Here is a 26,861-nt window from a genome sequence, read left to right as displayed (position 1 = left end):
CCCTAGCCTCCCAGAGAATCCTAGGGTAAATCCCATCCGGCCCAGGGGACTTACGTATTTTCATACTCTCAAGAATTGCTAACACCTCCTCCTTAAGTACCTCAATCCCATCTGGTCTAAAAGCCTGTATCTCAGTATTCTCCTCAACTACGTGGGCTACACACACAAACTAAATAGGCCAAGTCTCCTTTATCATTCATCTTCTTTTGTCAAACCTTCCATCCAAATGAACCTGTGCCAAATGACTGATCATGCCCCCCCACTCCTTGATATTTAAACGTGAGTATCCTCTAGTTGCATTTGTTTGGAGGTCACAGATTGCATTCAGATTTTGTGCACTGAGCACAGGTGGTTAATAAAACATATGGGATTCTGAGCTTCACAAAGCATTAAAGCAAGAAAGTTATGATAAACTTGTAGAAAAACTGGTTCGGCATCAAGTGGAATATTCTGTCCAGTTCTGGGCAGCACACTTTGGGAAGAATATGAAGGCATCATGTAGGGTACAGAAAAAATCTGTGAAAATGATTCTGGGGATGAGAAACTTTCGTTGTGTGAATAGGTTAAAGAAACTGGGGTTGTTCTCCTTGGAGAAAGAAGAAGTGATTTGATAGAAATATTCAAATTTTGAAAAATCTGGACAGAGTGGATCAGGAGAAATTGTTCCTGCTGGCAGAAGGATTGAGAACCAGTGGACACTGATTAAGGAACAACTACAACATTATAGGAAACAGTTTTTATGTTGCGAGTTCTGGAATATACTGCCTGATAGTTTGATGGAGGTAGATTCAATCAAGGCTTTTAAAAGAGAATTGGATACTCATTTGAGGTGATGCAGGATGATGGGGAAAGGATGGCTGAGTGGGATTGGATGAGTTGCCCTTGCAGAGAGCTGATATGTTCAAGATGGGTCTGGTAGAATCCTTTTGAGCTTTAACCATTTTATGATTCCGTGCCTGCTTCAGAGCGAAGTTAGATTATTTTAGAGATTACGTGCATTTTGTTTGAATAACAAAATAACACAAGGCAGAATTTTACAGCATCTTTGTGACAGGGGCAGAGCTGGAAAGTGTGATGAGCTGTTCACAAATTCATTGACTTCAGCAGGACTGGAAAAGCCCATCTGTGGCAGGGGCCATGAAATTGAACCAAAAATTTTGATTTTTGGAATAAATCTTTATTGTATTTTGTATGCAACTTATTTCGGGATCTTGCATTTTACGTGTTTGTTTTGTTTATTAAGTGACCGATGTATACACTTTATATGTAGGAAGGATAAAATTTTGTTAGTTTAATCTTACTGGGGGCAATTCTCCCAAAAAAATTTGCGCAAAAACTGGAGTGAATCCTGCTAGTTTTTTCAGCGGGTGTTTCAAAATGAATCTCCCACATCTATGCACTGCAAAGTGCACTAGAGTAAATCACACTGAAATTCAGTTACTGGGGTCTATTAATGCTGGAGAAGCTGGCAGCATAGTGCTGAGCAGGCAACTGCGCATGTGCCGATCTGTCTGCCCCAAGATTGGCTCATGCGCGTTGGTCCATGTCTGCCACACTCCCGATCGCTGACCAGCTTGACTGCTGGCTAGCCCTGTGAACCACCCACTGCCCCCCCCATCCACCCATGGCTCGATTGCTGGCTCCCCCAAACATGCCCGGGCCAGCCTCGACCCCTCCCTCCTGGGCACAGCCCTGTTGTCCAAGGCAAGATCTCCCCTCTACTCTGATAAGAAATAAGAACATAAGAAATAGGAGCAGGAGTAGGCCATCTAGCCCTTCACGCCTGCCCCGCCATTCAATAAGATCATGGCTGATCTGAAGTGGATCAGTTTCACTTTCCCACTTTCTCCCCGTAACCCTTAATTCCCTTATCTGTCAAAAACCTATCTACCCGTGACTTAAATATATTTAGCGAGGTAGCCTCCACCACTTCAACGGGCAGAGAATTCCAGAGATTCACCACGCTTTGAGTGAAGAAGCTTCTCCTCAACTCCGTCCACCCACCCTCCTACCGGCAGGTCCAACACCTCCCCCACCTGCAGCTTCAATGCGCCTGCGCCTGCGCCACCGCCCCCCCTGCCCCCCGCCCCCCACCCCCCTTAACCACCCTCTCCCCAGCAGCTTGCTCCCCACCTTCCCCCAACCCCAACCACTTGCTGGCTTTCCTTATTCTGTCGCAACCCAAAGTGCAGAGTGGCAGTGGGACTATTCCCCCCCCCCCTCCCCCCAACAGATCGTGCCCTGACGGCCCTGTTCCCTTTGGTTCCCTGCCCCCTTGGAACTGCCTGGTGCTTGATAGGAAGTGCTGGAGGACCCATGCTGGCACTGTCTAGGAGGCACCCTCTCTCCTCCCTGGCGGGCCAACCATCTGGGGGGCCTTGATTGTCACCCCTTCACTCCATCGGGGTTGGGTTGCCAGATCCCGGCAAGTGGGGAGCTATAGTAAATCCCGCTGGAGTGAACCATTTCTGGTAGGTGAGGGGGTGGGAGACTAGCGGGCCCGCTAATGATATTTAAAATATATGCAGATCCTAATTTTCATATATTAGGCACTGGGCTGCGAGATGCATGAAGGCTGTGGCACCCAGTGGGAAGCCCGCAAAACGGCCTCCACTTGAGTCTGCTGGCTAACTGCACTAAAAAAGCAGTGCAGTGGGATGGGACAATCGCCCTCACTGATTTTCAATGTGGTTTTGTTTTCCTGTTCAATTCTTTTCATGCTTCCCAAAGTTAGACAAGTAACTCAAATTAGGATACATTTCCATGGCTACCAGAAGCTTAACAGTGTGTCATTTGCCTATTGTTCACGTGACTATTGCTCAAACGGTTTGACTGATTGCATAGTCCTGGCAATTGCTACAGACGCTGCTTTAATAAATTTTTCTGTAATGTTCAGAAGTAATCTAGCAACATTGATAATGCTAGTTTTTGTATAATTTAAGTAACAAATCACTTGCTGCAACTGTATCATTCACTTACCTCCCCCCCCCCCCCCCCCCCCCCCGCTACCGACTCAAGCCCAGACAAAAAGTGTTGGTGTGCTATTCAACCAATCTGATAGATGAGTTTGATCCTCTCCTCAACTAGTGTCCAGGTACATTATTAGAATTCTGATCAGGATTAGGAGGTTCATCGTACTTTTTGCTATGGCTATTTTCCCCCTTGCTCCCTATCCCATGGCTGCTTACGTTAATTGGTTTATTTTCATCATTACTCTGGGCAAGATCAGATATATCAGTTCTTGGACTTTCTTAGTGTAACTCAGTATTACACCAGCTGCTACATTTGTCTATCAAGGTGTCAGGGGAACCCAAAGTGTAGATTTTAATTGTAATGGATATAATCTTTTGGCAATTCACCAACATCATTTCTGAAATGCATTCAAGAAAAGGCATGCACTGCAATTTTTAGTTTCAGGAGTACAGTTGATGTGTAATATATTTGTTTTCATTGGAGATGAAGATTGCACCAAGTTTTATATTGATTAAACTATATCCATCATATTGTTTATTGTTCTGTTTTATATTTGATCAATTATAGCAGCTTGCATCTGTAAATTTTCCATTTAATTCAAGCTGACAGTTATTTACACTTTAGAAAATGCTCATTCCCCCTCTTGTTCTAACACATTTTAGTCAAAATGACAGCTTATACTGTTTTACTGCAGTATTTTAATATTTAATGTATAGTGTCATCCTACCATGCATTTTAAAGACTATAATATCTAATATGTGATCCGTATAAGTATATTAGAGTCTTTGGTTAAAAATTAAAAAGTTGCATAGAACATAGAACACTACAGCACAAACAGGCCCTTCGACCCACTAGTTGTACTGATCACTTGTATACCTACTAAGCCATAGACCTATCTATAACCCCCAATCCCATTAGATCCCATATACTCATCCAGAAGTCTTTTAAAAGACCCCAGCAAGTTCACCTCCACCACCACCGATGGCAGCTGATTCCATTCACTCACCACCCTCTGAGTGAAAAACTTACCCCTAACATCTCCTCTGTACTTGCTTCCCTGCACCTTAAATCTGTGTCCTCTCATAGCGACCATTTCAGCCCTGGGAAATAGCCTCCGAGAATCCACCCTATCTATTCCTCTCAACATCTTATAAACCTCTATCAGGTCGCCTCTCAACCTTCGTCTCTCCAGGGAGAAGAGTCCCAGCTCCCTCAACCTATCTTCATAAGGCATGCCTCCCAATCCAGGCAACATCCTTGTGAATCTCCTCTGCACCCTTTCAATAGCTTCCATGTCCTTCCTATAGTGAGGTGACCAGAACTGCACACAGTTCTCCAAGTGGGGTCTGACAAGGGTCCTATAAAGTCGCAGCACTACCTCTCTCTTAGTGAGAAACCTAAGATGTAGTATGCACACAAAAACAAAATACTTTTCAGAGCTTTTCATGAAGCTGGTACACATTTTGTGTGACAGGCCTGTGCACAATTATCTAGTTTTGAGATAATGATCAGAAATAACTGGATGAGAGACTGGCTTTAAGAACTAGATGCTCAATCTCTTGACTGGTTTTCTTGGGTCCTGTCTATACTGGTAAAGGCTGTCAGAAAACTACCCATACATCTTAAAATTACAGGAGCTTTTTCAAATGCATTTACCTAAAATCCTTCCCTCTGTATCCCGCTTGACTCGCATTTCTTTCTCCTCTCCTCTCCAAAGATGTAGCAGAAGGCTAGCTGCTGTACAATCATTTTTTCCACGCCACACATTTATGTGATGGATTGTTTTGGTGTTGTCGCATAACTCAAGTAAGGTCCCAAGTATCAAATTGTGTATGAGCTTTGAACTTGCTTCAAGAAAATCTAGATGATTATATATAGTTGGATTTCCTATAATGAAAATGCCGAAATGTTCCGGAAGGTACAGTTTCCAGCTATGATTTTGTCATGGTCCCTATTGGAGACTTGCTGTTTGAGAGAAATCTGAACATCAAGTATTTAACTGAGAGTAGTACGTCACAAGATTTCATTATCTTGAAACAAAAATGTTATTGTATATAAAACGTAAAAGAAACAAGCACTAGTAATGCTATGGTTTGTAACTACCTATGCTATGAACATAATTCCACTTATTACTTTCCCCAAGATTTGTACATTATGAAAATCTTGAAGGTTCAATCACTTTTCCTGTGACCAACTCAAAGGTATGCCATCGCCCACCAGAATTCACTCTTATTCCCCTGAATGTAAGGGAATCTATATTTTTAACTTTAATTTCTATGCTATGAGGCAGACCTGACCTCAAAACAGAAGCTGAGCTGAAAATGAAGCTGAAAGGGAAGCAACAATGGTAAATGTAGAAATGGAACTGAACTTCCCAGTTTCTAAGGAAAAAAATTGAGATTGAGAAATCAAAACTGAAACTTTGTTGAAAGATCTAAAAGGACCTTGATCAGTAGCAGTTATTGAATCCACTGCAGCAAAACAAACAAGCTGAAGAACACCCAAGGAGAAGAGTCTAGATCGAGTGGCTAAAATAGGCAAAGAAAAGAGGTTGCTGCAGCTGTTTCTGTTACCTCGAAGGTAACAGTGCTGGATCTGTGCCATCCAGGTTGAGTTGAGCAGGTTCTGCAGTTGTGTGTCCTTTGTGGCAAAGACTGAATGTACGGAACTCGGTTTGGTTTCATGTTGCTGTGATTTGGGGATCGCATATGCTCGTCGGAGTTGGACCTGAAATTCCACAATGAGGAAGACCAAATTTGAAAGTTGCTTTAACTGAATATCAACATCCTGGGTGGTACCATTAACCAGAAGCTGAAATGGACCAGCCATATAATTTATGTTACTATATGAGAAGGTCAGATACTAGAAATCCTTTGGCAAATAACTCACCTGTTATTTGTCACTGTTATTTGTCATTTATATTAATGATCCGGATGTGAATTTAGGAGGCATGGTTAGTACATTTGCAGACGACACCAAGGTTGGTGGCATAGTGAACAGTAGAGAAGGTTATCCAGGATTGCAACAGGATCTTGATCAATTGGGCCAATAGGCTGATGAATGGCAGACGGAGTTGAATTTAGATAAATGCGAGGTGATGCATTTTGGTGAATTGAATCGGGGCGGGGCTTACTCAGTTAATGGCAGGGCATTGGAGAGTTATTGAACAAAAAGATCTTGAGGTACAGATCTTAGCTTCATGAAAGTGGAGTCACAAGATGGACAGAGTAGTGAAGAAGGCATGCTTGGTTTCGTTGGTCAGAACATTGAATGCACGAGTTGAGATGTCTTGTTGAAGTTGCACAAGATATTGGTTAGGCCACACTTGGAACACTGTCTACAGTTCTGGTCAGCCTATTATAGAAAGGGTATTATTAAACTAGAAAGAGTGCAGAAAAGATTTACTAGAATGCTACTGGGACTTGATGGTTTGAGCTATAAGGAGAGGCTGGATAGACTGGGACTTTTTTCCCTGGAACGTAGGAGACTTGAGGGTTGTCTTATAGAGGTCTATAAAATATTGAGGGGTATAGGTAAGAAAGATAGTCAACATTTTTTCCCAGAGGTAGGGGAGTCTAAAACTAGAGGGCTTAGGTCTACGGGAAGGTGAACGGGAAGAGATACAAAAGGGTCCGGGGGGCATTTCTTTCACACAGAGGGTGGTGAGTATCTGAAACAAGCTGCCAAAGATAGTAGTAGAGACATACAAATTTATCTTTTAAAAAGAATTTTGACAGTTAAATGCTAAGATGGGTGTAGAGGGATATGGGCCAAAGGTGGCAATTGGGACTAGGTTAGTGGCTGAAAAAAAGGTGGCATGGACAAGTTGGGCTAAAGAGCCTGTTTCCATGCTGTAAACCTCTATGACCTCCTAACTCCCCAAAGCCTGGCCACCATCTATAAGGCAGAAGTCAGGCATCTGATAGAATCTTATCCACCTGCCTGGATGAGTGCAGCCTCTAACAATACTCAAGAAACTTGACACCATCCAGGACAAAGCACTCTGTGTGATTGTCACTACAACCCACAAATATTAATTTCCTCCACCACTGACGCACAGTGGCAGCCATGTGTACCACCTACAAGATGCACTGCAGGAACTTGCCTAAGCTTCATTGATAGCACCTTCCATACCGTTGGTATTACCATCTAAAAGGACAAAGGCAGCAAAACACTCATCACCTTGGAAATATATCGTTGTTACTTCATTCTCACTGGGCCAAAATCCTGGAACTCCTTCCCTCACAATGTGGATGTACTTACACCACATGGATTGCAGTGGTTCACCGCCACCTTCTTGAGGGCAGTTAGAGTTGGGAAATAAATCTGGCCTGGTCTGAAATGCCCATATTTAATGAATGAATTTTGAAAGCAATTATTTTGTTTGGAATGTGACCTTCCACCTTTTCACCGAATTCACGAGCATGGTTGCCTCAGTTCCTTGTTTGGGTTGCCAGCAGATATCCAACTGCCTTCCCACAGCTTTCAAAGCTAAATCTGCTCCCTGCTATCTGCCATAAAGGTCCTCTTTGTCAGCCTCTTTTCCCTCGTGAAATCCAAACTACGATAGTGTTCCACCTGTGTTCCACATAATGAAGAATGAAGTTCGCATTTACATTGCTTGCAGTACAGGCTTAACTTACTAGCATTTATTTTCTGTGCTGCTTCAATTCAGTGGCCTGCAGCCTAAATCAAGACCGATTCTGCACCTGTCTGTTTGTTCCCAAACTAATTTGCTTGCCTCTATCAGCAAACGTGTGGATAAATGGAACAAAAGAAACAGTAAACCAAGGCTCTGTCCTGAATCACTATCTCTACAGCAATGTGGCAAGCTTTGGAAACATTCCAACATAAATGTAAACAAATTATTTTACCATCAACACAATTATACAATTTTGTGACCCATGTGAGTAATTTCTATCTTTAATGGAGTTTTGGACCCTTTTTCCCAGAATTTAAAACTTTTACCTCCTTTTATGGAAATAATAAAATACATCATTTCTCTACCAAGAGTTCTAGAAATGTTTCTCTAAGCTTTATTCAAGTCTAGACCTGTAAAATAAACACAGGTTAACTTTTAACTGTAATTAAATCCAAGCTTGTTGAATTGCATTTAGTTCAGGATGATTGATCGGTTTTTCAATCAGATGTCCCTATTCACCTATAGTTAAATCTTTAATTCCTAAAACTGAAAGTTATATTCTAAAACATATGAATTAGGTGTGAACTTTTCATAACACTTTAGGAAGTTTTCCTGCAACAGAAAGTGTTTGTTGTATGTACCATTTTGAAAATTTCTAACAGTAATTGCGTTAAATCTTAGAATCGTAGAACTCTACAGTGCAGGAAGAGACCATTCAGCCCATCAAGTCTGCACCGACCACAATTCCACCCAGGCCCTACTCCCATATCTCTACATATTTATCCACTACTCCCTCTAACCTATGCACCTCAGGACACTAAAGGCAATTTTAGCATGGCCAATCAACCTAACCTGGACATCTTCGGACTGTGGGAGGAAACCCACGCAGACACGAGGAGAATGTGCAAACTCCACACAGAGAGCGAACCGAGCTGGGAATCGAACCCAGGTCCCTGGAGCTGTGAAACAGCAGTGCTAACCACTGTGTTACCGTGCTGCCCCTCTGGTAAATCTTCTGGTAAATCTAAATTTACCAGAAGATCTCTCATTGGAAATCGGGATTGTAGTATGCTAAGATACGGAAATAGATTACAGATGCATATCTGAGAATTTGGAAAAGAATATAAACAAAAAAAATTTTAAAATTACACAATGCAAAATAATATTATGTTTATGAATTGTCTTTTATAGTTTTCACTGCTACCGATTGGATATGGGTTTCATATTTTTGGTCAGAGCTCTGCTGCTAGTTTAATATAGATTGTGTAGTCTGAACACATGAAATGTACTTAATTTCTTAGGAACACTGAAACCATTCAGTCGGTGAGCTGCTGATTTTAGTTTTGTTGCGTTAGGCAGTTTCTGATCGTCCTTTGCTTTAATTACATGAAGAAAAACAAGCCAACTATTCAGAAGCTTTATTCATTCAGTATTCATTTAACGAAAGTAAAATATTACAGATGCTAGAAATGTGAACTAGAAACAAAAAGGCCTGGAAATACACTTCAGTCTCTATGGAGTGAGAAACAAAGTTTAACTATGTATCATATCTAGTATTTTCTAAGCTGAGAAGGAAATAAGAGCATAATGATTAGACATCTATTTTATGTTCCGTATATTTTAAGGATGCATTAAACTGAGTATCTTTCCTCACTACAATTTGAATTAATTTATAAAGGAAACAACCAATTTTAATGTTGAACCCTTTTTTAAATCTGATTATTAATAGTTATGTCAAAAGCTAGTTGGTTGGCTTGAACTAATGGCATTTGTCTGATATAGACCAAGGTAGAGAAATATTTTTACTCATTTTAATTTGAGCGCATTTTTCAAATTATCACTCTTTGCATACTAGTTAAAATATTTACATTTTCTTACACCTGTGCATGTGAGGTGTATGTGAGGGAGGGTGAGGCACAGAGTTGCCGTCTACCTTGTTGTAAATTCACAGTTTCAACTTCGATGAGAGATAAAAATTATTCATAGATAAAGAAAATATCATGCCATTCATTTTCAGCTGCATAGAATTACAGAGTATGTTGTAAAGCTCAATCCCTAAAACATAAAAACATTTCTAGAATATCATTTAATTAAAATCAAATTTTATTTAGTTGCTATTGGCTGGACCTCTCCAATTATTCACAGTGGTATTCTCTCATCGGTGGTGCATCACCTGCTGTGGGTTCTCTGTGATGTGGGGTGGCTTCAGTGGGAATTCCCGCTGACAGCAGAGTGACTAGAGGATCCCACTGCTGAGAAAAGTGCTGAGGGAAGGTCACAGAATCTGATTATTCTTAAAGTGGCATTATTCCTTTTATTATGTAGTTGTGAGAGCTCTTAGAGTGTGAGCTGTACTTGCTATTATGTTTGTATGTTTGGACATATGTTTGTATATCATGTTATTTACAAGCTCAATCACTCAAACTTTCCCAGTGCTAGTTTTTTGCTTTCCACTTCTCTCCAAGCATCAGTTTCAGTTCTTACCTCCCTTCCAAGTGTAGCAATGGCCATTAGCTTCAGGGTTGCAGCTATGGTAGAGATATGGCTTTCTGGAACCCAAGTTCATTTTCAAGGGGACATGAATTCACGACACAAAATAACTTGTAATTTGGCATTAACTGCTCTTCGTATCTTTAGTAATGACATTTCTCAGTTTGAACATAAAGGAAAGCAAAAAGAGAGACTTATCTACTTCCTTTATGAAAGGTCCTACTTTATTCTCATAATAAAATGATATTAACTTTCAAAATGCCAAATGTTTGTATACAATAAGATATCCCAGAATTCGTACTAATACAATTTACAAATTGGAATAGGAAGATGAATTATCTGCTATAACACCAATCAGTGAAACCCAAATTTTATTGAACAATGTATTGCATGATTAAGGCTGGATTTTTACTACAGGCTCATCATTTTTAATGTTTTGTTCAATCTTCAATTTAAAAGCATGCCATTAATTTGTAATTATTATGTCCTTTAGCCTTAGTGGAACAGATTATATTCTGCCCTTTTTTTGATATAGGACCAAGAGCTTCCTTTCTTTAACAAATACTTTCATCAGAAGTCTGTGGTGTTTGTCATCATAGGCCAAGACTACTTGATGGAATACTTCAGATTACAATTTTTATTCAGATACAGAATATGTAACAAAAATTTGTATTCTGTTCAGAAGTACTGAAACCACTGTACCTTATCCATAAAAATCTTTTTTATTAATTGTGCAAATCTTAGCTAATCTACACATCTTCCATGACCACATGCATGTAATATTATACCAGTGATACTGGAAAAGGGCTGAATATAATGGCATTGCAGAATTCAATTTATAGTTATATTTAATATTCTGTGTCTACTTGAACCATGCATGTATAATATATCTAAAAGCTTTGATGAATTAATAATTCAATATTTGGAACTAGGAGACAAGTTAATTCATCAAGTACAGTTGCTTTTTTCCTTTTCAAATTTTAACTGAATTATAAGATATTGATCCGGTTTGTTTCTGGTTCCTTTAAGATTGTATGAAGATAAAGGAGAAAGTGACTTTATGGATTCCTTGAGGCAGCTCTTCAGGTCAATCAATGACATGATGAGCAGTGCTTCAGATCAGACAATTACAGTTAAGGTAAAACTTGCTGGTAATTTTAAAATAAAGAATGCTTCTTCACCTATGCTTAAACTAGGTTTGTAAATGGGTATGCATTACTTAAGATTGTTTCAGAAAATTCAGACTAAGCAACTGTAAAATATTTAAGCTTGTTCATTTATAACAGTTTGAAATTAGATATAGTTCTTGGGCGAAAGGAATCAAGGGACATGGGGAGAGGAGGGAATCAGGATGTTGAATTTGATGATTAGCCATGATCAAAATGAATGGTGAAGCATTCATTGGCCTACTCCTGCTTCTAGTTTCTATGTTTCTATTATTGCTTTCGCTATAGAGGAACCACAAGAGGACAGGTGTCTATAATTTTTCAAGAATTCTGGTAATTTAAAAAAAGCTTAAATTGCTTCTTTGAAAAAAGGTATTTCCAAAAATACATTTGAAGGGTTTTATTTATTTTCAGAGCTCAGCTTATGTTATCTATGGTTGTTTTGTAGGGAGCAGCTTTGAAATATCTGCCAACAATTGTCAACGATGTGAAACTGGTATTTGACCCCAAGGAGCTTAGGTAAGGGATGGGTTGTCTTGATGCATTTTAATTACCCAAGTTATGTTTCTTTATTCCTTGCAATATAACTTAGAACTCTTTGAGATTGTCACTTATATTTTAGAGTTTATCCATGCAGGGTCCATTATTGAACCATAGAATCCCTACAATGCAGAAAGAGGCCATCCAGCTCATCAAGTCTGCACTGACTCTCTGAAAGAGCATCCCACCCAGGCACTCCCATCCACAGTATCACTATAACCCTGGCTCTCTGAAAGACCATCCCATCCAGGCACTCCCCCCCCCACTGTATCACTGTAATCCCGTGCACCCAATATGGCTAATCCACCTAACCCGCACATCCTTGGACACTAGGGGGCAATTTAGTATTGCCAATCCATCTGACTGGCTTATTTTTGGACTGTGGGATGGAACCGGAGCACCTGGAGGTGACCCACACTGACGCAGGTAAGAATGTGCAAACTCTGCACAGTCACCCAAGTCTGGAATCAAACCTGGATCCCTGGTGCTCTGCAGCATCAGTGCTAACCACTGTGCCAAATGCCTCCCAGTTTATTGATCATTCATTAACAGGGTCCTGGAGTACAATGAACCTGGGTGGTTCAGATTTTGAATTACTAAGTCCGTCAGAGTCCTCAAACCAGGATTGCACTTCTTGCTGCATTTATTACAGTAGGACATCCCAAGGTGCAGCCCTAAAATAAAGTACTTTGTTTCCATTCTCTTCATCAGAGAAATGATTTTCTCTTAAGGATCAAAAAGCTCTTTAGAGCTATTGCTTCAACTGATTTTCTATCCTGAAGCTTATCATGTAGATCTAACCCCGTGCCATAAAAATATCATGGATGAATTTGTAACCCATAGTTTCTTAGTGATGTCTTTTCATTGCTGCGCCCTCTATTAATTTTCAAAAGTCTTCTGTTCCTTTCATAGAAGATATAGCCCTGCATGGAATCTATATTTTGCAGTGAGATGTGTACATTGGTACTTGATGGCTAAAATAATAATTATTAATTTATCATATGGAGAAGAAAGTGATCATAAAGTTTGGAAACTTTATGAACGAATGTTTGCTTTACAAATGGCTTGTTTGAAAGTCAGATTCTAACAACTTATAGATCTGTGTGTGTGTGTGTGTGTGTGTGTGTGTGTGTTTCAAAAAACAGGTTAAGTAATCTGAAGAATCCTTTATGCATGCTGGAAAACAATATTTTGAATATTGAGTTATAAAAACCTATAATCCAATAATACCTTACAAACTACAAAATTGTAGATTTTATTTTTGTTTGCAGAATCTCTCGAGGAATCAAAATTAAGTAGTGTTGGAATTTATTTATGATTTATAAAATTGTTCTTAGCTTCTTGTGGTGAACCTCATTAAGAGATAATTTTGAATATAAACTGTTTTTTGATAGTATATTTAAGGCTTTAATTCAATCATAACTTATTCATGGTTTGACTAATTGCCTTTCTGTGCAGTAAACTGTTTACAGATTTTATCCACAATGTTGCACCAGGCAGACTTGTGCGTCAGAAGCTGTACTGTTTGATAGAAATAGTGCACAGTGACCTCTTCACACAGCATGGTGAGTAAGAATTTTCAGTAATTAAAGTGACATTTTTATAGTGCTAGGGCTTCTTTCAGGCTTTGATCTAGGCTTGTACTATGGAAAAAAATGAGAGTTTGAACCAATTAAATTAACTCCACGAGCAGCAATATCCTTCATTATTACTTCCATTTCAGTTTTCTGTAGGAGGAATTTCAAAGAAAATGTTTTTGTGTTAGTAAATGCCTCAGAATCCCAGAGGTTTATTTACAAAAAAAGTCAAGAAACTCCAGTGCTGATGAGTACATTAATCACATGTGACTGCTGTTGCATTACTCCATCTAACTTTCAATGGGTTTGAAATTAGCCTGAAACATTGATTGTAATATAAATGCTATATTCAGAACAAAGATGTAGAAACTAGGGGCTGGAGTAGGCCATTTGGCTCTTAAAGCCCATTCCGCCATTTGATATGTTCATGGCTGATCCTCAAACAGTATATGTTCTTGGTTTCTCTCTGTACCTCCTAATGCCATTAAAATAAAAAAAAATCACTTTCTTGAATACATTTAGTGACATTGCTTCCACAGGCTTCTATAGTAGATAATTCCACAGGTTGACTACCTTTGAGTGAAGAAACTTTCATCTCTGACCTAAATGATCTACAAAGAACAGTAGACATGGAAACCTTTTCCTCTTACTTCCTCAAAGAACTCAATCAAGTTTGTGAGACATGACCTCCCTTCACCATGCTGCCTATTGTTAATAGGCCTATTCTCTTCCAGATGTGAATATATCTTGTCCCGAAGAATCTTCTCCAATTTCTTCACCACTGATATAAGGCTCATAGGCCTGTAATTTCCCAGACTGTCTCTTCTGCCCTTCTTAAACAGAGGAACAATGTTAACTACTCTCCAATCCTCTGGTACCTTGCCCATGACTAAAGAGGATACAAAGACTTTATCCAAGGCCTCAGCAATTTCTTCCCTTGCTTCTCTCAGTGTTCTGGGTTAAACTCTATCTCGCCATGGGGATATGTCCACCTTAATGTTTTTCAAAACCTCCAGTACCACCTCTCTTTTTATCTTAACATGTCCTAGAATGTCAGCATCCTCCTTTTTACACTCAACATACCACATCCTCCTCCTTTTGAATAATGATCCAAAGTACTCATTAAGCATGTCACCCATCTTGTCTGGGTCCACAAAAATTTCCTCCACTGTCCTTGAGGGGACCGACCCTTTCCTTAGCTACTCTCTTCCCCTATATATATATATGCATATTGGGAGTCTCCTTAATCCTGCCTGACAAGGTCATTTCGTGGCCCCCTTTTGTCCTCCTAAGTCCCTGTTTAAGCTCTTTCCTGCTATCATTGTATTCTCAGGAGCCTTATCCGTTTTCAATTTCCTGAAATCTATGTATGTCGCCTTCTTTTTCACTAAGCTCACAATCTCTCTTGCCATCCAGGGTCCTCGAATGTTTCCATCTTCATCCTTCATTTTAAGGGGACATGTTTGTCCTGAATTGTTAACAACTGACTTTTAAAAGACTCCCACAATTCAGATGTGGATTTATCATCAAATAGCTGTCCTCAGTCTACATCCCTTGTTCCTGCCTAATACAGGAAATAGTTAGTCTTCCCCTAGTTTACTACTTTGACCCTGGGACGACTTCTGGCCTTTTTTTACAAGTGGCTTGAAACTTATAGAATTGTGATCATTGTTCCTAAAATGGTCTCCCACTGAGACATCAATCACCTGTCTAAACTTGTTTCTCAGAACCAGGTCTAAGATAGCCCTTTCCCAAGTTGGACAATCATATTATTGTCAAGAAGCACTTTTGAACACACTGAACAAACTCTGCCCTATTCAAGTCCCTGGCACTAAAGGAATCCCAGTCTATGTTGGGGAGTTAAAATCATCCATCACATCAACCCTGTTGTTGTTAATTTCTTCCCATAATGTGCTGACATATCAGTTCCTTCACTTCACGCTGGATGTTGGGAGGTCTGCAGTACAATCCCAACAGTGTGATTGTACCACTCCTGTTGCTGAATTCTACCCATACGGCCTCACTGCATGATCCCACCTAAGATGTCTTCCCTCTGTATAACTGTGACATTCTCGCTAATCAGTAAAGCAACACCTCCACTTGTTTTGTCACCCTCTCTATCTCACCTGAGGCACGTAAATTCTGGAATGCTAAGCTGCAAGTTCTGCCCTTCTTTCATCCAGGCCTCTATAATTGCCACAACATCACAGTTCCAAGCTTTAAGTTCATTTGCCTTACCTATCATACTCCTTGTGTTAAAGCAAACTCACCTCAGACCATCTATCCTGTCATGTTTTGTACACTCTCCCTGTGTTTTATTTCTGTTAGCCTAACTGAACCCATTCACTGAGTTCTCCACAGACTCTGTACTGTGGCCCTTTTTGATTTTTGTCTTTGGTTTCTCTGCCTTACACTTTTCCCCTTACTGTCTTTTGTTTCTGTTCCCATTTTACTTCCCTCTGATTTCCTGCATCAGCTCCTACCCTCTGCCACATTTGTTTAAACCCTTCCCAACAGCACTAACAAACACTCCTCCTAGAACATTGGTTCCAGTCCTGCCCAGGCGCAGACTGTCTGATGTGTAGCAGTCCCACCTCCCCCAGAACCGATTCCAATGCCCCAAGAATTTGAATCTCTCCCTCTTGCACCGTTCCTCATCTCAGCTATTCTGAGATTTTTTTACTCTGACTAGCACATGGCACTGGTAGCAATTTGAGGTAATCATTTTTATTTTAACTCCTGACTCCCTAAATTTAACTTGTAGGACCTCATCCTGTTTTTTATGTATATTGTTGGTGCCTATATGCACCATGAAAGCTGGCTGTTCACCCTCCCCCTCCAGAATGCCCTCAGCCGCACTGAGACGTCCTTGCACCAGGGAGGCAACTTACCATCCTGGAGTCTTGTTCGCAGAAATGTCTCTCTGTTCCCCTTATAATTGAGTCTCCTTTCACTATAGTTCTGCCACTCTTTTTCCTGCCCTGCTATGCAGCAGAGCCAGCCACAGTGCCATGAACCTGGCTGCCATCTTCCCCTGGTGAGCCATCTCCCCCAGTGGTATCCAAAACGGTATATCTGTTTTGGAGGGAGATAGTTGCAAGGGGCCCCTGCACTGTTTTCCGATCCTTCCTCTGGTGGTGACCCATTCACTATCTCCCTCAGTAATTTTTATCTGCGATGTACCAATTCAGTTTGATCCACGACTTCCTCAGCATCGTAGATGCTGCAAGGTGAATCCATCTGCAGCTCCAGAGCGATCAAGCTAACAGGAACTGCAGTTGGACACATTTCTTGCACGTGAAGAATTCTCACATCGTACAAGAGGAGCCTGATGTAGGCTTGGGAACCCCTGGTATGACTTAACCCTTAACTTAATTCCCAACAACAACTACAGTGCCAAGAGGGGGAAAAAAGAAAAGAAAAGCTACTTAGTCACCAACCAATCACTTACTGCTGGCTATGACCTCACAGTTCAATTTCCTTCTACCTCTCACTTGCTCTTAACATAAGAACGTAAGAACATAAGAAATAGGAGCAGGAGTAGGCCATCTAGCCCTTCGAGCCTGTCCCGCCATTCAATAAGATCATGGCTGATCTGAAGTGGATCAGTTCCACTTTCCCACTCTCTCCCCATAACCCTTAATTCCCTAATATCTACCTGTGACTTAAATATATTTAGCGAGGTAACCTCCACCACTTCAACGGGCAGAGAATTCCAGAGATTCACCACCCTTTGAGTGAAGAAGTTCCTCCTCAACTCTGATCTAAACTGCACCCCCCTTATCTTGAGGCTGTGCCCACTAGCCCTGCTATCTTTTCTAAGCGGGAAGAATCTCTCTACCTCTACCCTATCCATCCCTTTCATTATCTAATACGTCGCTATAAGATCCCCCCTCATCCTTCTAAACTCCAACGAGTACAGACCCAGTCTATTTAGTCTCTCTTCATAGTCCAACCCCCTCATCTCTGGTATCAGCCTAGTGAACCTCCTCTGCACTAGGCTGATACCAGAGATGAGGGGGTTGGACTATGAAGAGAGACTAAATAGACTGGGTCTGTACTCGTTGGAGTTTAGAAGGATGAGGGGGGACCTTATAGAGACGTATAAGATAATGAAGGGGGTGGATAGGGTAGAAGTAGAGAGATTCCTTGAGCCTCCTTTATAGATCTGCCCCTCCGCTCCTCCTGAAAATGAGCACCTCTTTCTCCTCAGCATTGAATTCCTACTCAGTTCCAAATTTCCAATACTTTCTCTCTGGCTGAAGTCTCACTCCCGTTGATGTAGTCTCTGTCACAGTTGCATGCACAAGCTCTATCCCGTATCCGGAGACTGTGTACCCTGGTTCGAGATTCCCCATCCAGGGAAAATACCTTCCCTGCATCTATTCTATCCAGCCTGTTCGAATTTTATACATTTCAATCAGACCACCTCTCATTCTTCTGAACTCAAGTGAATACAGACTCAATTGAACCAATCTCTCTACGTAGGACAGTCCCACTGACCTTGATATCAGCCGAGTGAACCTCCTGTATATTCCTCTTATTAGAGTCTCTAAGGTAGGGAGATCAAAACTGCATGCAGTACCCCAAGTGTGGTCTAACCAAGGCCTTGTATTAATACAGCAAGACATCTGTACTTCTGAACTCAATTTCTTTTGCAATGAAGGCTGAGATACGATTTGCCTTCCTAATTGCTTCCACTCATGGCCTATCCCTATAACCCTGCACATTTACCATGGTTAATCACCTACTCTGCACATCTTTGAACCATGGAAGGAAATACACGCAGACACAGTATGTGTAAACTCCACATTGACAGCCACACAAGGCTGTTAACGAACCCTGTCCCTGATGCTGTGAGGCAACGTATCGACCACTGTGCTGTTCATAGATGTACTGAGATTACTTTGTTAGTTATTTGTATGCCAGTTGTCAAAATATATAACTTTTCAATGTATGCTCTATTATAAAGATAAGCAAAACATTGAGAATGTCTAATGCTATGTTATTAATCATTTAAGTTTGTATCAGTGCAAAATGCAATGAACAGGGATAGCTAATCATTGTTATTTGACATCATCGTGCATCATATTTGTGAACAGATAACTGATCGTTGGCATTCCTTTTTGGAGAGATTTCTTTGAAACGCAAAAAAATTGTAAGATTATTGATTTACCAAGGTCATTGTAAGATCAATGCTAGTTCATTGCATGTAGCAGACAAAATGATGAAGGTTGAAGTATTGTGTACCTGTGCTTGGAATTATTAATTCTTCCCCATTTTCTCAGGTTCCCCATAGTTATAGGATATAATCATCTCAAGAGGCAATATTGCTTTTGTTGCAGTGATTTTAATTACCTACAGTCAGAAACACAATGTGTTGCATTTTGATCCAGGCAAAGGCGCTCTATGTCTCTCTGCCCCTTGCTACCCACCAGTTAGCACTAGCCTCCTCTTCCCTGATTAATTGGCTTCAAGATTCTTGTTCAGCTGTTAAGTCCTTGCATGGTTTTGCCTAACTTAATTCCATGATCTTTCCGGGCTTTGCATTCTATCACAAAACCATTTCTTCCTTTAATAATGGCATACACATTGTTGTTTTACCACTAGGAGATTCTGTTTCATCCACGTTGCCCCTATCCTGTGAAGACTCTTGGACCTCTGCCTTGTTCCTTCTGATAAGAAGTCTCACAACACCAGATTAAAGTCCAACATGTTTATTTGGCAGCACAAGCCTTCAGAGCACTGCCCCTTCATCAGGACTCCCACTCACCCAATAAAGGAGCAGTGCTCCGAACTCCCACTCACCCAATAAAGGAGCAGTGCTCCGAAAGCTTGTGCTGCCAGATACACCTGTCGGACTTTAACCTCATGTTGTGAGACTTCTTACTGTGCTTATCCCAGTCCAATGCCGGCATCTCCACATCATTGTTCCTTCTGTACATGTCTTTGGAAGAAGTCTTCCAGCCCTCTTCATTGACAATTTTCCATTTCCAGGTGCCCTTCTCCCTCTTCATTCCACTACTTTGCGTCTATGCATTTTTAGCCACCTTGAAGCATTGTACTGTACGAGGAATATTATAGAAATGCAATTTGTTGGGTGAACACAACAATGTGTCTCGCTGGGCAAAAACATTTTTTCATAGATGTGTATTATAATTTCACTAACAGGAGACTTTCCTGTTAATTTCATAAGCATTTCATGGCAATAACTGTTCGAAATCTCATTTATTAATAAAAAAATGTTTAATTTGTGTAACTCTTTTCAAACCACAGGATGTCTGCAAGCATTTTACAGCCAATGTAGTAATTTGGGAATAGGCAGCCAATATGCACACAGTAAATTCCCACAAACAGCAGTATGATAGAAACATGAAAAACATCAAAAATCAGAACAGGAATAGACTGCTTGGCCCTTTGAACCTGCTTTGCCATTCATTAGGGTTGATCATCCAACTCGATTGCATGTTCCTGCCTTCCCTGCCCAAATTCTTTGATCCTTTTCACCCCAAAAGCTATATCTAACCCTTCTTGAAAACATAATATGTTTTGACATCAGCTACTTTTTGTGGTAGTGAATTCCACAGGCTTTTACCACTCTCTGGATGAAGAAATTTCTTGTCATCTCAGTCCTGAATGACCTACTTTGTATCTTCAGACTATGACCCCTAGTTCTGGATTCCTCCACAATGGGGAACATCCTCCTTGCGCCTACCCCGTCTAGCCCTGTAAGAATTTTATAGGTTTCTGTGAGATTCCCCCTCGTTCGTCTAGCAAATATAATCCTCACCAGCTCAATCTCTTCTCACTTGTCAGTCGCATTAACTCCAGAAGTTAGTCTGTAAACCTTCTCTGGTAAACCACCCTCTAGACCAAGAATATCCTCCTCAGATAAGGAGCCCAAAACTGCACACACTAATCCAGCTGTGGTCTCTGCACCCTTTTCACAGCTCGTCCACAGCTTTGTGTTATCTGCAAATTTGGAGATATTTATAAGGTTCGTTTGGTTATTTTTAGGTTCAAATTGACAAAAGTTCCTTTTTTAACCCACCAGTGAAATTTTGTTTAGTGGCATACTGTAACTCATCTGTTTGGTCTGACTTCACTCAACAAATAGCAACTCCTAACTTTTAAATTCAATTTGTAACCAACCCGCATAACATTTGTCTTCCGATACTTCTATATTTAAGAATGAAGCCAGCATTATAATTAGCACAATGGTTTATCAAAATCATAAGAACATAATAACATAAGAACATAAGAAATAGGAGCAGGAGTAGGCCATCTAGCCCCTCGAGCCTGCCCCGCCATTCAATAAGATCATGGCTGATCTGTCGTGTCTCAGTTCCACATTCCCACCCTCTCCCCATAACCCTTAATCCCCTTGCCTATCAAAAACCTATCAACCCGCGTCTTAAAAATATTTAGCGAGACAGCCTCCACCACTTCAACGGGCAGACAATTCCAGAGATTCACCGCCCTTTGAGTGAAGAAGTTCCTCCTCAACTCCGTTCTAAACTGCCCCCCCTTTATCTTGAGGCTGTGCCCTCTAGTCCTACTGTCCTTTCTGAGCGGGAAGAGCCTCTCCACCTCTATCCTATCCATCCCAATAAATCACTGCTACCCAATAAACCATGATCTTACACCTTGGAGGCAATGATGCTGTATTTTGCCTCCCTCAAGAAGTGGATCTCCAAGATAGCAAAAATGATCTACCTTTTCTAGGAACTTGCCATTGATCTAAATTTATGTGATGAGGTGTTTTGTGTGGAAACTGGTTAGAAGAGAGTCTTAGTTTTCTTAGTTTAGTGAAGGGCCCATTTTCTTTGTGCTGCTATTCTATGGAGAGTTCGACACCATTCAGCGGGGTCTGTAAAACACTGCAGAAGTACTACCAACAATATCGTCACAAGATCCTCCAAATCCAACGGCAGAAAAGGTGATCAATCAGCACTCATCGCTCAAAGCCAGCTCCTCTGGGTGGGTGGAACATGTTGAGGCGTCAGAGGGAGTGCGCACATTTATCAAAGTGGTGTGAAAGCAAATCATCCTCAAACCAAAGGACCATCAAGGAGAAAAAAACTAATGAGTTAATGAGGCCTTATGAAAACTTTGAAGTTTGGTTCTTGCTATTGGTTCTTGGTACGTAGGGATCTCTACTCCAGATGCAATCTCAAATCTAATGGATATCAGGCATGAATGAGTACCAGTCTCTTGGCTATCCACATAACCTCCTCCACATTGATCACATACTAAACCTTTTTGTATGCCCACTGATCCAATTCCAAATATAAGTCATTGATTGGTGTGCAGATGATTTTGTTGCTTAAATTAGGCCCAAACCAAATGTCAGTATGTTAAATACAACATTGGATCAAGCTGGCCTTGTTAATGAAGGCAGATTAATTCCTTCTTGATTATTTTTGGTATCAACAGATCAAAGTAAGTGTGCAGTTGTTCTCCTATTTGTAGGAATTCTGGAGGTGGTTTAGTCATACCATGTGACATGTTTCAGTATGTCAATAGAAATATATCCAGATGCTTTTGAGTAGTCCTTATGAGGAACTTATGATGCCTTTCAGTTGAACACATCTCTGTATCAATCCATTGGTGGATGAATGGCATGGTGCTGAGGTGACGTGATGAATTCCATTACATCTCAAAGAATTCTTCCTGCAAGCCAAATTAAGGCCCATTGTCTGTCACAATGGATAGTTGTTCTGATAACCAGTAACAATTGAACATTTTTCTTCACCTTTGAATTGTACCTTCAGCAATAATAGAGGACATCACTGAAACCTTTGATAATTTGGAATGAGCATTCACAACCACCACAAGCATTGTTCCTTCAAATGAACTAGCAAAATTATGTTTTTGGTCCCAGTGTCTTTCAAGATCAGTCAGTACACAAGTAAACACAGGAGGTGATTAACATTGTTTTATTGCTGCAGCAGTTGAACTAACAAGGGAACGTGGATCCTGATATCCCATAATGCATTGTCTTGCAAAGTACAGCAAGTTAGACAAGACATACAGTACATAACATGAAGAGTAGCAACAACTGAATATATGTGGCTTGAGATTTAATTCACAGGCAACACTTGGGATGTAAATGACCTGTCTTATGTCACACACAAACTTATTCCACTTGGAATGATTTGCCTACTGTCTATTCTAACATATAGAACATTTGCTAATGTGGAACAAGGTGAGCTAGTATAACATTGTCTATGAATGGATTGAGGATACAATCCTGTGTGGTTTCAGGCAGTTGAAAATTGCAGTCTTTCTGTCAGAAAAGTTTTATAGCTGCTTTTATGGAGCCACTTATTGAGGGACTATGTTAAAGCAGCTCGTGAAACTAAAAGTTATAGGAAGAGACTCTGATCATTTCCTGTTAGAACCTTAAGAGTTTAATTGGGGGCAGTGTTCAAACTAGCCTTTGTTAGCAGTTTTTTTTTGGACCAAATTTGATTAAATATTATACTGAGCTTTCAGCAGGGCACAAGAGAAAACAATCCTGCCAATGGAATAAATGTGGGAATAATATCAAGGAGGCAGAAAGAAGAGCTGCGTATCTAATCGGATTATCTAAGGGTGCAATGTGGTCTTAACACCATAAATCCCTGTATCACAAACCATGGTAACAATTAATATTCATTTTTACATATTCCAATTATATTAAATTCCAAATAAAGTATTTCTATTATACTATAAAAATGAATCCAGCCAACAAGGGCCAGTCAACCCCAACTATTGCATACCATCTGATATGGAATTGTTTATTTACTGTTTAATTTACACTCTTCCATTAGCAGCTAAATTTAAACTCAAATACTATTTTGAACTGGTCTTGGGTAATTTAATGCTTTACCACAGTCTGTACAAACAGCTAACCCAAATCATTCATAATTTTTTACTACTTGCATCATTCTCTCCAGTTTTCTTGTGTAATGTGCAGACTATAGAGTAGCCTACCATTCATACTATCTCATTTCTGCTTGAATAACATAAGTTGCAAATCTTAAATCAAATAGTTGTGTAAAGGATAAGAATTTATAGTGGGCTTAGCTTAAGAACGCCACTCTGAGTTGGCATTAAAACAGGGGAGTAACAAGTCGCTCATAAATGAACAATCAGAGCTAATCAAATGAACTTTAATTTTGCTGGACTTTTATTGCATCTCTGAGTGCGTATTTTTCTTCCTCTTTTGACTTAGAGGTCCAAACCTTTCCATCTCCAGATCATTGGAGATGAGATGTTGTCAGAGGACTTCTGCAGGAACCTTACACACAGACAAATGTAGGAACTGCCCGGGAAGTTTCAAATTCCAATGGGCTGCTTCTCTGCTGCCCTGGACAGTCTGCAAAAGTTTTCGGTCCTGAGCTTATGGCAGAGACTTGGGCTAGGAACACGGGTCTTCTCTGCATATTTACCCTTGAAATTTTAGACTTTGAAAACCTTGTCTAACAGTTGGGTAACTCTACAATCAATCCCCTCTCCCACCTCTAAATACCTGGTTAACCCCACCACCGCCCCTCCGAACTCCCCTGATCTGACCCAACCACCCACAGTCCACTTGACTACCGTCCTCCCGATGACTATCTCTCAGCCTCACCTCAAAACCTCCTCTGACCAGCCAACTGACCCCTCAACCCAATGTGACTACCATCCAACAACTCAATGTGACAACCATCAACAATCCCACGTCCTCATGCCCCGAACACCTGCTACAATCCCGACCTGACCAGATAATATCACCCAACCACCTCAGTCACCTACATGTATCTTAAGAATCTAACTATTTGTCACCCATTTATACCCTCATCCATTCAGTAATCCACACTTCTGAAAAAACTTGCACATTTAGGAACTTACTTGAATACAATGAGAGGTCATACGACACCAGATTATATATAGTCAAACAGGTTTATTTGAAATCACAGGCTTTCGGAGCACTGCTCCTTCGTCACATGAAACGGAGACCCTCCCCGCTTCACCTGACAAAGGAGCAGTGCTCCAAAAACTTGTGATTTCAAATCAACCTGTTGGACTATGAACTGGCGTCGTGTGACCTCTCATCATTACCTGAATACAGCAGCTAGTGCTATAAAAAGGAGATGTGTTCCCTCCTTTCACTGACTGTAGTCAGCTCGTTGGACTTAGACAGAAGAGACTGTGTTACACATTTCTTTAACTGGGATCTGAATATCCCTGAAGAAACAACAGTAACGTTGTGTAGGGTAATATATTCAATGCTGTGTGCCCAGCATTGCTGCTGACCAGAAGATTACGGCCATAAATTTGCCAGTAATAAGTATTTTCTGCTTTGAATTCCCAGCGTTAATCAGATACTAAACAAATTATCTTCTATTTTGCTGTTAAAAAAAAATACACTCCTCTCCCAATTTTAAATGATTCGAATTGTACCAATTTGTTTTCTGTTTCCCACATAATACATATTTTCCTGACCAAAATGTCAGTTTCTCTTGAATTATGGGCAAATTTCTTTTTGTGGTATATATGCAGTAACATGTGAATTGAGAGGGCTTAAATCCATTTCTCTGATGACTTTTACAAGTAGATTTTGTTTCAATTGGTCTAGACTGGATTTGAATCCAAATTCAGAGATTAAAAGATATGAATTTAATATACTAAACCACATGATCCTTTTAAAAATGCAAAAGTAAAATACTGAATGACAGAAACCTGAAACTGAAAGCGTTGGAAATACAATGTATGTCAGGCAATATCTGTAGAGCACAAAATAGGGTGACTGTTTTAGGTTGATGACCTAAATGGGAATGGTAATAGGTCAAGTAAAGGAAGCAAGGTGATCTAGAGAAGCTGTACATGGCAATAGTAGAACTGTTATCTTCACCTGCTTCCAAAAAGATGAGAACAATGGACCTGTCTCTGTTGGTGAAGATATTGGATCTGCAGAGCTGAATAAAATATGATTTCCAAAGGGCATGTGTAAAACCGATTAACTGCATAACTGTCAATCTTTTATTCAAAATATTCTGTGCCAAATAGATCCTGCAGAGGAATCATCAAGAAGACTTATATAATCTTGAAATTTAGGTAGATTTGTAATTCTTAACTTACTTTCCCTACGAAGTAAATGCTGTGCGTCATTACAACATTTCAGCAGTTCCTCCTTCAGAGAATTAGTACAACTGTTTAAATACATTCTGAAGAATAGTATACGCCTATGCCCTGAAAACAATAAAGGGACACCCTGCCCAACTTACCACACGACACCCTCCTCACTAACATCTGGGATTTGTGGCGAAATTGGAAGAGCTGTGCTATAGGCCAGTTGAACCACATCTTGACATGGTTAACTCACTGAATCATACCTTACAGCAAATATCACAGAGCCTACTTGTCCTCATCCCTGGATATGTTGTGTCCCACTGGTTGGACAGACAGCAGAGGTGGTGTCACAGTGGTATACAAACAGGAGGGAGGGGGAGTTCTCAACCTTGATTCCAAATCCCATGAGGTCTCATGGCATCAGGTTAAACATAGTCAAGGAACCTTCCTATTGATTATCACATACACACTGAGGGTAGGAAGAACATAGAATATACCTGGGTAGGGTTCTTTGGAACAAATCTAGCAGCTCAAAAGTGGACATCAATGAGACTCTGTGAGCTATCGTGTACTAAAATTATATTCGATTCCAATTTGTATATCCATGGCTTGGCATATCCCTCACTTGACCGTTGCCACTAAGGAAGAGAAACAAGCCTGGTTCAATAAAGAATGAAGGAGAGCGTGCTTGGAACAGCACCAACTATTTTCAAGAATAAGTTGTCAACCTAGTGAAGCTACAGTACAGGACTGCATGCCTTCTAGACAGCAGAAGAAGCATGTTATTGACAGAGACAAACAATCCCACAACAAATGGATCAGATCAAAGCTCTGCTTGAGTGCAAAATTCTAGCTTATGAAATAAAAAGGAAAGTAGGCACTTGGTTAAGAAATTACCTGAGTTACTGGAAACGGAGTTATTTTTGGTTGTTTTTCAGATTGGAGGAAGATTTGTCATGGATCAGTATTGAGATCCTTACTCTTCCTTATATATATTAATGACCAAAACTGTGGTGTTCAAGGCATAATTTCAAAATCTGCAGATAATATGAACATTCGAAACATTGTCAGCTGTGATTAAGATAGTCTTGAATTTCAAAGGACAGAGACGTTGGAAAATTGAGCAGACAAGTGGCTGATGAAATTCAATGCAGAGAAGTGCGAGTGATTCATTTTGGTAGGAAGAATATGGCTAGACAGTACAGAATAAAGGAAGAAACTCTGAAGGATGTATATGAATAAAGGAACCTCAGTGTATATGTATGTAAGTATTTAAGATGGCAGGGCATGTTGAGATAGCAGTAATAAAACTTTTGGTATCATTGCTTTTATTATTAGGGGCATTGAGTACAAAAGTAACAAGGTCATTTTGAA

At 40.3% G+C, this 26,861-nt stretch overlaps 1 protein-coding gene across 2 annotated transcripts in view; it reads left to right on the top strand.

The window, feature by feature from the left end:
• The window catches only part of dock1 (dedicator of cytokinesis 1), a 589,776-nt gene that overhangs the window by 197,269 nt on the left and 365,646 nt on the right, over positions 1-26,861 (top strand). For both annotated transcript variants that reach the window (XM_080205635.1, XM_080205634.1), the window contains exons 23-25: positions 11,135-11,243; positions 11,720-11,790; positions 13,270-13,376. In XM_080205635.1, coding sequence (XP_080061761.1) covers positions 11,135-11,243; positions 11,720-11,790; positions 13,270-13,376 — 287 coding nt within the window. The remainder of the gene's footprint in view (positions 1-11,134; positions 11,244-11,719; positions 11,791-13,269; positions 13,377-26,861) is intronic.

Source organism: Carcharhinus amblyrhynchos, chromosome 17, assembly GCF_965287045.1.
Source record: "Carcharhinus amblyrhynchos chromosome 17, sCarAmb.v2.hapA, whole genome shotgun sequence".
NCBI lineage: Eukaryota > Metazoa > Chordata > Chondrichthyes > Carcharhiniformes > Carcharhinidae > Carcharhinus > Carcharhinus amblyrhynchos.
Note: the sequence above shows the minus strand (reverse complement) of the source record. Positions and strands in the feature narration are given on the sequence as shown.